The 11,972-nt window shown below is 37.9% G+C and overlaps 1 protein-coding gene across 2 annotated transcripts; it reads right to left on the bottom strand.

The window, feature by feature from the left end:
- Positions 1 to 9,577: 9,577 nt before the first annotated feature.
- lsm6 (LSM6 homolog, U6 small nuclear RNA and mRNA degradation associated) lies at positions 9,578 to 11,703 on the bottom strand. Of its 2 annotated transcripts, none has more exons than XM_081360892.1 (4): positions 11,610 to 11,703; positions 11,098 to 11,196; positions 9,991 to 10,104; positions 9,578 to 9,793 (listed from the first exon to the last, which is right to left on the bottom strand). In XM_081360892.1, exons 2-4 carry the CDS (start codon positions 11,189 to 11,191, stop codon positions 9,759 to 9,761), a joined length of 243 nt encoding a protein of 80 aa, XP_081217018.1. In that variant the 5' UTR covers positions 11,192 to 11,196; positions 11,610 to 11,703; the 3' UTR covers positions 9,578 to 9,758. The 2 variants fall into 2 exon arrangements, with proteins under 2 accessions (XP_081217018.1, XP_081217017.1); XM_081360891.1 differs by lacking the exon at positions 11,610 to 11,703 and adding an exon at positions 11,276 to 11,607.
- Between the last annotated feature and the right edge of the window lie 269 nt (positions 11,704 to 11,972).

Here is an 11,972-nt window from a genome sequence, read left to right as displayed (position 1 = left end):
GACTCTAGCATATTTTGAACCATAGCCAGTTTCTCTGGGTCGGGCTTTAATCTATCTGCGAACAGCTTGTGGCCTAGGAACTTGACTTCTGCCCCTCACAAATTCGCACTTCTTTTTGTTAAGTTTTGACTCCATCCAATCATTCAACCCGTTCTCATACCCAAGGCGTCACTTTCAACCATGCTTCAATATCTGACGCTCAAAGCACCCTTTAGCGTCCATATGAGACGCATAACCCTACCACAGACCTAAACCTACCCAACCGAAGCGTCACATATTGACGCTAAAGGGTGCTTTGAGCGTCAGATATTGACGCTTCCGAAAGCGTCAGTTACATGACGCCTAAACCTACCCATAACCGAAGCGTCACATATGGACGCTAAAGGGTGCTTTGAGCGTCAGATATTGAAGCATGGTTGAAAGTGACAAAAAGTGATGCCTTAGGTATGAGAATGTGTTGAATCATTCCAAAATCTGAAACATTCTCATCTGGAACATCTCTGGAGCATTGGATATCTAAAATGGAAGCCTCTTAAAATAATAACTCGCAAATGGCTTAATTAAGATAGTCAAATGTTGGTAATCTTCAGCAAAATACAGAATTAGTATCTAACTTGGTGAAGATTTTTCTTTTTTTGTCCACCTAACTATAGTTTGGGTCTACTGAGGGCAAAATAAACTGGTCTCGTCTAACAGCGCTGTTCAATTTCGTCAGGTCAGCACAAATTCTGACTGAGACATCAGGCTTAAGAACCGGAATCATACCAGAACACCAGTCATTAGGTTCTTCGACAGTCTTGATAATGTCAAGCTTCACCATCCTAGATAACTCCTCTTTGACTTTAAAGGTACTGGGATCCATCTCACTACATTTACAGAATAAGGTGTTGCATTGGGCTGTAACTTAATACAGTATTCCTCTTTCAGCTCACCTAAGCTTGTGAAAGGTTCTGGATATTAATCTCGCCACTGACATTCTGTGATGTTATCCAGTCTGGCTATGAGGTTAAGCTTTTCAATGGCATGTCTGCTTGGGAGAGGTGTGAAGAGATTTTTGACCACATACTGTAGATGTTTTCCTCTATGTGTGTGGTATGAATGGTTGAAAACAAGAGATGGTGGTAGAAAATACCCCTTTTACATCCAGGACATTCTTTCCTGGTCCCATCAGTATTTTACATGCTCCAAGATCTGAAAGGTTGTGCACCAACCTCGAATATTTGAATCTATGTCTCCGATGAATGCTTGCTCTTTGTCTTAATCACAGTCCCCTTTAACCTCATGAAGCACTTTTTTTTTTTCTTGAAACTTTGCTAATTTCCGCCTTTTCCTGACTTTGTTGACCAAAGAAGAAGTCGGTCATTTCATACCTGGGCCAAAAAAAACATGTATCTCCCTTGCCAAAATAAATAACTTAGTCTATTAAACAAAATAGTCTTGTGGCATGAATTTACTGATAAAATCGTTTAATATTGAAACATTGTAAACGTTAAAACACGACATCTTTAAATACTGATCCATAATAATTCACTTTTAATTCAACAAAACTATTGCCTGGAGTCTGAATTATGCCTAAAGTGCATGGTGCAGTTTGACCACTTGGTGGCAGAGATCTTCAAGGTTGACCTCCTTATCTAATGATGAGCTACTGTATTTCAGCTTGCTATTCCTAGAACAATATGAGATGTCACTGGTGAAAATCACTGCAGTGAATCTCGAGGACCGCATCCAACCATCACTGAGGTTTCTTTCCACAGATCTAAAGCCTTACTTATTCTACATTTGTCAACACTTAAACTGCAAGCGTAAATATGTGAAATCTCCATTAATCCTGATATATTTTACAGGCTTACAAACCTTTCCAAGTGATCAGTTATAGCATTCTTAGGGGCAGATCATACAGATTAAATACTAATTCTATAGCATCAGTGCATCATATATATTTTATTATAAATGCCTAGATAACGCAAATGAGTATCTGCTTTATCTCTTTATGTCTCTGCAGTGCTCATGATGAGAAAGTTAGTTCCTGTAAAAGATGAAATACAAGCTTCTATCATGCTTTCACCTGTGTTGCCCTTTGCTGAACATTTTGAAGAACCATCTCTGAACCTGACTGGCTTTTTAAGTGGGAACCTGCCGAACAGTTATCCAGTTTTTAGGTTTTTCATTGCCATTGAGCCCAGGGTAAATGCAAACAAATGCACCTGACATTCTTATATAAATATCTAATGGATAAAAGGCTATGATACAGTGTAATGGAGTATGTGTATTGACACATTAAAAGCACTATGTATTTCTCATTGATGCAATTTATCAGTGTCCTCCCCTCCCAAGTGTGCATGCCATGGCGACATAGTTTCGGTAGCTCGCTAACAGCATCCATTTTAGTAAGAGCAGCGAGCAGCTATCTTCTCCTCTGACATCCCGGTCGATAAAATTCTCAAAGTGACACTGCAGAGCAGACGTAAGTGCTCAACCTGCCATGTCACTTTGAGTCTAACAGCTCCTAACTGTACAATCTCATCTCGGTATACCCTTTGTGTCTCTGCCATGATGCAAACACGCTGCGATTGGCATGCAAGACGATGCTTTACTGATTCAGCCTAATTATGTTTATGAAAATACCCTGGGCTGGTCTCCTGGGATGGCAAGATTGAGATTGTGTGTGTGTGTGTGTGTGTGTGTGTGTGTGTGTGTGTGTGTGTGTGTGACACTCCCCAGTCATAACTCTGCTCTCTGACTTCACTATACCCTTGAGCAGTATAAGGGAACAATTGGTAAACAGAAAAATGTCTGTTTTGGAATCAATGATTTAAAAAATATATAGAGAGAGTCTGAATGGTTAGGCAATCTTGTTTTCAGCCACTCATGCCACACTACTATTTTCTTGTCATTTTCCTGTAACAGTTACTTTGTGTATATGGTGTTTCTTCAACTTTGGCACTTAGGGGTTTATTTCTTATCATTTTACTTATTTGTGTTATATGAAGACCACATTTAAATGGTTTTACCATGCCTTCATAAATAATTTATGCTACTTTTTTAAAAGTTGTATCCTTGTCCCAGCCGTTTAAACTCAGACTATGACAATTCATCATTCATAATGAATTTTCACATTTAAAACTGTCATAATCTAAATCGATAGTGATAGTGTTTTTATAAATTCTTCAAAAAATGAGGGATGACTTACAGCAGTGGCGTAATTTAAACCAAACAAATCTGCCCACTTCTTCTGAAGTGTACGAGGAGGCAACCGCGTCAGTGCAGACCTTGAGATGAAATATGAGATTTATGGCCAAAAAAACAAAAACAAGAATAGTCAGGTAATTATCACTTGTGGACAGAATATGTTTATTGTGTGGCATTTCATTCTAATTATCCTTAGCAAGACTGTAATTTCCACCGCCGTCATTTCCACCCCAAAATAGAAAATACTACATTTTAGAAATGACACTGGGTTTTCATGATAAAAATAAAATTAAAATAAAAACCTGAATGAATAAATGAATGCATGAATTTGAACTGTTGAAAATTGTTAGTGGACAAACAAAAATACTAGTTTTCTAGTCTTCTAAAACTCTACAGGGCCAAAAGTGTCCTTATGCCTCCCACACACAACACAGTTTTAGCCCTGATTTTCCCACTCGTTGACAGCCAACAAAAGCCTAAATTCGGAGGCAAATCGGTGCTTGTTCAGATGAGTGACAACCACTTTGAAATTTTTTAAAATATATAGCAGGTTAAATATCTAGACATGCCAGTAATCCGAGCCCTGCGGAGTGAAAGGTGTTTTGACCTGAAACGACTACGGACAGTTGAAAAAAAAGTGACAATAACGTCAACCTGACAACTTTGAAAGTCATTTCGTGTATGAGCAGCACTGGTTGAAACGTCCATATATAGGCCTATAGCTGTGATGTTTCTGTTAGCTTTTGCTGCTGATTTGCACTAAACTTACTCTTAGGGATCAATAAAGTATCTCCCTATTAACTACGAACATACAATGGCTAAGTGGTGCTGCACAAGAGCGTGAATTTAAAATGTCAACCAAACATTTATGAGACGGTAATTGACAGCAGCGAGAGTGCATGCAACTTGGCATTTGCACATATTTGTGGCAGCAGCTTCAGACTGAACTATTATAGCACTTTAAGTACCCTTTGACTCTAATTAACTCCAGGACAAATAAAATAAAAGTGCATGGATTTGCAGAGAAATTGATGGAGCTATCCTGTGCTCCTCTGTTCTAGTCACAATTCATACCAATGAAACCCTTGAATATTTCAGATCAAACAAAGATTAAGGAAAATGCCAGCTGTTAAAGGTGATTTTAATTAACTATTATTTCTCTCTATCCACCCCTTTGTCTGTCCCATCTGCACACATTCTCCTTTGAATCCCAGTTGTGCCCTTGATGTCATAATGTGCGAGACCAAAGGTGCTCAGTGATTCCTAAACGTGACAGCTACAGGACACACTCAATTACCATTGGCTATCTCCGAGGCTTGACAGCACAAAGCCACCGTGGTTACTCGCAGAGAAACAAAACACTCTGGCAATTCCATTAGCATGCTGGGCGCTTGCCAACAACTCTGCATTATGTTCCATGGTAGACAAATTGGCAGTCAAAATGGTGTTGTGAAGGGGGCTAATTGCTTGAGTGCAGGGTTAGTCTGTATTTCATGCGAGACTCGAAATGCACAGGGAGATGGGCTGGCCCAACTGCCTATCGTGTCCTAAGATGCGGCGATGAACGTAATGCCAGAACACCTCTGGTGATGTCTGCTGTTGTGAGCTGACATTTCTTGTGCAGGAGAATGTTATTCATTAGCTTTTTGCTTATGAGCCAAAAGCTTAAAGACCCAGTGAAATAGACAGTTAGCTCTGAGATCATCCATCCATCTTATTTTGCAACAAGGAAGCAAGCTATTTTCAGTGACAATTTTTGAAGACCATTCATGAGCCACTATAGGTAAATAACTACAAGAATAACAAAGTGCACTGCCGTAAAACTATTTGCACAGGTGCAAAACATTACTACAAATCAGTGTGTTATGATTATGATAATTAAAGTAATACAATAACAAATACCAGTTTGAAATATCAAGCAGCATTATGGACTGTTTTTGTAATATTAAAATATCTGGTATCGGACGACACCGGAAGCCTTTCACATTAAAAACATTGACAAATGTATTGTTAAAAGATATAGACATTTAAAACTGCATAGTTCCAGGAAAACAGACGCAATTGCAAGTAATAAATCATGTTCCTGCTGCAATGTAAATTAAAGCATATTGGCTGTTTATTAAAAAGATCCCTTCAAAATGAGCCCCCTGCTAAAAACAAAACAAAACAAAAAAACACATAATACATATAGCATCTTATACAGTAAACAAGCATTTGCATAGGGTATATGCTAAGCTAGCAGGCTAATTTGTTAACGATATGCTAACAACTACACTGTGTTCTACACTTTGCAAAACACAAGCTAACACATAATATGAAATACAGATGACATACATCATGAACCAGTTTTGAAGGTTGGTTGGAAACCACTCGATTCTGTGGTTGGACTTAATGGCTCATTTAGATTCATTGGTTAAAAGTATCAGTTTAATTCATTTGAATGAAATAAGAACAAAAGCAGCTTGTAAATGTATAAAGGGCCTGTATCACCAACCTGAAAAGGTTTCGAAAACCACAGGTCTATTAAACACACAAACACATCTGAAGAACATATTTGAATACTGTATGTTACTTGAATAATGGAATGTACTGCAAACTGTGTAAGTATAGGTACCATAGTGTGAATGTTTCTTTAATTGGCACAAATGGAGGCCATATTCTCTTAAAGGCACAGTATGTAAGTTTCACTGCTAGAGGCCACTTATTAGACATAATATAAAGACAAAAGTCAAGCTTGATGATACAGTGACAGAACGTGGGATCATGGGAGTTGTACTGTTGTCAATAATTTGAATTACTTATGTTGTCCTCATTTTCGTTTTATGGGGTTATCTTTAGCGACAGAACCCACAGCAAACGATAATGAATAATTGTGGTCCATCACGAATGTGCAAAACAAACAACTGTGGCTTGCTAGACGTTACCAGAGACCGCTGGATTTGACTCTACAACTTCTACTACCACATTTTTTCAGAAAGCACTGTTTGTTAACCGACATGATTCATAGTTTCTACCGACAGCTGAGGGTAGGGTGGATATGATGCCATTGACAGGCGACGCAATGAGATGGGCAGTCACTGGTTAAAATTGCGGATTTCTCTGGATTTATACATTGTTGGAAACATTTGGTATAATGCAAGTGCATGAGGCAATAAAATATATAACATTGTTCTAGTGGTTTTTGTATATTTTAATGCAAAAATCATACATATTGTACCATTAAGTGGTTCAGGAAAATGTCTACCTTTTCCAAAATCAATGAATTGCTTCAGCACACTTAATCCCATAAGTTGAAGTAATCAGTTTTCATCAGAGGTATAATTTACAGCCACAAGATGTCGATATACACACACTAGCAAGCGCTGCTGTCAGGGTCAACATACCCCCAGGGCTTATTTTTCCTCAAAATGAATGCCACTTCTTCCAGCCAAGCAGCTTCACTTTGCCATTTGTAGGTTAGTCCGGATAAATCATCCAACCCCCTCTTGCAAACATCCACAACAGTTCCTTTCAGATAATAAGGTCAGGGAGCACATTCCAGGCCAAGGTTGACAGTATTGGAGTCTAAATTAAGAGTCTGCATGTGGTAGAATGCTAGTGAACAACAACCTATGAGCTTAAATGACTCACGTATTCTTTCATATCGTGTAAGGATACAGCCATTGGACCTTATTTTTCATTATTTAAGGGGGGAGGGGGGATTATAAATATACATAAGCTTAAATATAGACAACTGTACATCATACACATGAGTTTCTGTCATGGTAAGTAAAACGTTTCAGAGAAACTCTGAGAAATTAAGTAATTATAAAAAATAAAATTAAAAACTGCATACAATGATAACCCAAATAACACAGCTCCAACCGTATGTTGTCTGAAATGGTGTGCAAGAATTGACTGAAAGGTGATCCCTTCATTTCTATCTTCTCTGGCAGAGCAGAGTCTCTCCAGATCAGGTTCACACAGTGATGGATGCATGGCATTGCCTTAGACACATACACTCTCTTGGCTTTGCTGTGTAAATACTGGAAACCTCTGTATTATTTCCAGGGGTTAGAGAGAAATGGTTTATTCCTCCTGAGATGGAACCACTCGCATTACAGTCAAGGTGTACGTTTGTCTACCAAACAAAATCTAAATATTTAAAGCCACAATCTATATGCAACTATATCCATATAAAAATGCATTTGATATAAGATTGTGCAGCATTTATTTGATCAAAACAACAGTACTATTGTTAAATATTACAATTTAAAATAACAGGTTTGTATTTAAATATATTTTAAAAAGAAATGTATTGCTGTAACGTTGAAATTGAATTTCCAGTCTTCAGTGTTGCATGATCCTTCAGAAATCATTCTAATATGCTGATTTGGTGTTCATGAAACAGTTGTGCTACTTAAATCTTTTGTAGACCATGGAATGTTTTTGATAACAGCTTTATTTGCACACATACAATTTTTAAATATGTAAAGGTCTGTACTTTCACTTTTGACCAATGTTATGCACTCTTGCTGATAAATAATAACAAATGCTTAAAAAAAACATTTGAACAGTAGTGTATGCTCATCCTGTAATAAACTATAATTACCAGCATTACAAAAGATTTGAATAAATTCAGCTTGTCTTTCCAAAAGTCAGTCAATAACATCATAAGTCAAAGACAATAGATGTGTTTTACTGTACACTGAAGTATTTAGGAATTGAGGCAAATCTCTGTTCCATTGCAATGTAAGGGTCCAACTGCTGGTGGAGCTACAGACCTTAAACTCACATAAACAAATGCAACAATCCAGTCTAATAAAAGCTAAAGCCTAAAAGTACAAACATGCCTACCCTTTCACAAGCAAAATAGCATTATGTGAAAGTGCAAGTATAGACAACCTCTAATATCTGAGCTCCCCGTATGACCCATAATTCTGCAATTAAATCTATATGAGTATTGTGCATCCATACAATAACTGCAACATGATGGTGATAACCTGAACACAGATTTTGAAGCCAGCATTTGTTGCCAGTTATAATGTTGCAGGCTGTTGCTCTAGGTCATTAGAGCAGCCCTCATAAAACAGAGACTCTTTAGTCATTGGGTCATTACCGTGAACAGAGCTAATTAATCTCTAAGCGCAAAGTAGCGTCGCGAGAGGGGTTCTGGTTTTTGATTACAATAGGAAAGCATTTGCTGCGGTCGCCATAATGATACCAAGCTCCTGCTAGAAAGCCCCCGCTCACTCCGGTTACGGACAAGGTTTAATCAATACGGTGTCCTTCATCCTGCATTCAGGGCCGACCTTGGCAGCCTTTTGTCTCCTAAACGAGGGCAAAGAGCATACATGTGGATACACAGAGAAAAGAAATACGGTTCCAAGCACACAGCTCCCACGTGAAAATAAAGCACTAGTGAATCCAATCAGCTCATTTGGAACCTAATGAATCATCATAAGTTTAGCATTATTTTACCTTCGCCTAATGAAGTATCACAGTGCCAGGATTGTTTCTAAATTTATCAGGGCATCCTGGTGTAGACGGAAAGGTTAGAAAGGGGCAGACCACACCAGCAGTAGCAGATCAGGGTTCAAAAACTATCGATTCATTTGAAAACAAAAAAACATTACCATGCAACAGAGGGCTATAGTAGACCAAATGTGAAACAGCAGATATATTTAAAGGGTTAGTTCACCCAAAAATGAAAATTCTGTCAGTAATTACTCACCCTCATGTTGTTCCAACCCCGTAAGACTTTCGTTCATGTTCGGAAAACAAATTAAGATATTTTTTATTAAATCTGAGAGCTGTCTCACTCCTCCATAGGCTTCTATGTTATTGAAACTTGCCGGACCAGAAAGTTAGTAAAGACAATGTTTAAAATAGTCCAAGTGACTACAGTGGCTCAACAAGCGACGAGAATACTTTTTGTGCGCAAAAAACAAATAATGACTTTATTCAACAATTCATTTTCTTCTGTGTGGGCCTCTGAGTGAGTTCACGTAGTGTAACAGAGCAGCGCTTCTGGGTTGTACGTCGGAACATAGGCTCACTATTGGCTGTCGCTGGTCATGTGTGTGATGCTGGCCAATAGTGAGCCTACATTCTGACGTACAACCCAGAAGCGCTGCAATATTTTTGTATTAAAATAATACAAAAATATCTTAATTTGTGTTCCGAAGACGAACAAAAGTCTTACGGGGTTGGAACAACATGAGGGTGAGTAATTACTGACAGAACTTTCATTTTTGGGTGAACTAACCATTTAAGCAGTGAATATGAAATATGTAGATAAATGTGCCTTGATCAACTTCCAGTCTTGAAAGTGCTAATCAGCAATTCCTTACAACTGAATTATAACTATTTAAATATACATAGAAGCATCTCAGGAACAGATAAATCAGGAAAACACAAAATTTATTGTTGAAAAACAAATGATTAACTGCACCACTCTGCAGCACACCACATTGTGTGTTACAAAACATGAAACAAACTTAGACATTATTGTTAGCCAACAAAGAACTATGAATATTGAACAAGTCACTTATCTAACAACGAATAAAGAAACAAGTAAAATGGCTTCACATCTTCCTCTTCTGGGTGCTGATGTATAACACTAGAAGACAAAGAAAACAATGAACTTTGGTATATATACAAAACATCTATAAAAGTGAAAGTTTTGGGAATGTGCTCACAGACAGATTTGGAAAGTGCATTACTGGGCCTGCTTAGGTAGCTCTCAATAACAGAAACACTATAAAAACAAATAAGGAAAAAACACTAACATGAGAAAAACACACAGACATTACATACCATTGTTTCCTCTGAGAAATGCATCTCCGTACTTGTTCTTCAGCTGGCCATTGACATATTCCTCTGTCTGTTCCACAGCGATATTCATGTAGCCATCAAGGCAGGCCAGGACTCCTGTGGACAAGACATGAGGTCACTTCAAATGTGCCTTTTTAGAGAATTTTGGCAGAAGATCAGGGGCGCAGGCAGGACTTGGTGCACTTATGCACCTGTTCCAGTTTAGAAAAGGTTTAAACTGAGTTGATGTGGCTCTGGAAAAAATATATATATTTCCATAGGTGCCAGAAGTCATGAGCTCGAAGTCGAAATTATTTGACCACACATACATTTTTACAGATATTAATGTTGAATCTGTTATTCAGTTGATGTATATCTGAAGCAGTGTCTGACAGCAGCTATTTGTACAGTAGCATTCCTTGATGAAAAACATTTTTCTCATTTATGACCGCCACTTACTAGAGCAATTGTTCTCAGAAAACGTCCATGGCGGCTCAAGATGACTTAAAATAAGACAAATGAAGCATTACAATAAGCTAAAACAACTAAAACATTTGATATTAAACCCCATCAACAGAGTTTCCACTGGATATATGAGGTTTTAAAAGTGATTTCTAAACTTGTAAAAGTCATGTGAAGTAAACCCTTATAATCATTACTCAGTAAATCACTGGAAACAAATGGAAACGTCATGGGGCATTCGTATATTGTCGAGTCAAAATGGTTTAAACTACTGTAATAAAGAGAAAAAAAATAAAGGTTTGTACAACTAGTAACGGGAGAATTCAGACTGAAAGCTTCAGATCAAGAACAAGATATGTCAGCAATCATATTTAATATGATGCAACAGAAAATATATAAGAAATGACACTGATATGAGGTCATTATGTTGTTTTCTCCCCCATATCACTAGATTAACCAGCACCCAATGGCATTTTATTCTCTACAACATTCTGAATAAACTCAAGGTCTGTTTAAATTTGCTAATCTAGGAGTTGCACATGCCTTCTTGCATGATGTCCCCACCGACTTTAAACCAAACATACAGCCTTGATTAAAGAAATATAGCCTAACTGATAAAACAAAGACATGTTTCTACTTGTGAGTTACCTCTGTAATCAACACCAGAGTTCAGCTTCACCACCACTGGTCTCCCAATGATCTGCTTGAGGAAATCACTTGGTGTCTGCTTCCGGAGACTCATTTTCACTGAAAACATAGAGAAATTGTAGATTATAAATCACTAACTGACATTACATTATCATCGATACAAGAAATTGTACGCTACCTGCATTGTCAGCAAATATGAGTGTAACACCGTAAAAATAAGAGCATCGCAACATCAGTTTATCGCTTACAACACATGTTTTTAATGAAGCAGTCAACAAATGATTTAAACCGCTGTGGTGTGCTGAGGTTTAGGCTGTTTCGAATATCTACCGTTAGACATAACCGGTGTACATTTAGCATGAGCGGCTAACTTAGCCTGCTAGCATTACAATCCAATGTGGTACACAATGAACTCATTGTGCAGGTCACGCGCTACAGTACTGCAAATAATTTAAACCCCCGCAAAGGTCAAATACAATGATCTATTTAAAGAAGGTAAAGTAGTCACTCACCTAATTCGTTTTACAACGTTCGCCACACGTTTCGACTGAGTGACTGTTGACCAATGAACTGAAGCGCTTTTTCTATTTCCACGGTGTTTACACCGCGCAGCCAATCAGATGCTTCGATAAACATCCAGCGTACGGAAGCCGCCGAGGAACCATTATCTCCTTTGATAAAGAATGCGTAAGGGGAAAACGATCCAGAGGCAGGGGTAGTGAAGACTGGAAAGCTTCTTTTTTGTTGTATTAGACGGACAGACAGACAGACAGACAGACAGATAGACAGATAGATAAATCGTGTAGAGATAGCTGAGATCCCAGTTAGAATAAAATATGGAAGAATGTTTTGCTAATGTTCCCATATTATTATGT

The sequence above is a fragment of the Scardinius erythrophthalmus genome (genome assembly GCF_964197995.2).
Source record: "Scardinius erythrophthalmus genome assembly, chromosome: 3".
NCBI lineage: Eukaryota > Metazoa > Chordata > Actinopteri > Cypriniformes > Leuciscidae > Scardinius > Scardinius erythrophthalmus.
Note: the sequence above shows the minus strand (reverse complement) of the source record. Positions and strands in the feature narration are given on the sequence as shown.

Bases quoted from the DNA above. Each gene is read 5' to 3' on its own strand.
- lsm6 (XM_081360891.1), bottom strand. From the start codon at position 11,330: ATGTTGCGATGCTCTTATTTTTACGGTGTTACACTCATATTTGCTGAC. The intron at 11,197-11,275 runs GTAGCGTACAAT...CTATGTTTTCAG, and splicing joins CATATTTGCTGACAATGCAG to TGAAAATGAGTCTCCGGAAG. The intron at 10,105-11,097 runs GTAACTCACAAG...TCTTGTCCACAG, and splicing joins CTCTGGTGTTGATTACAGAG to GAGTCCTGGCCTGCCTTGAT.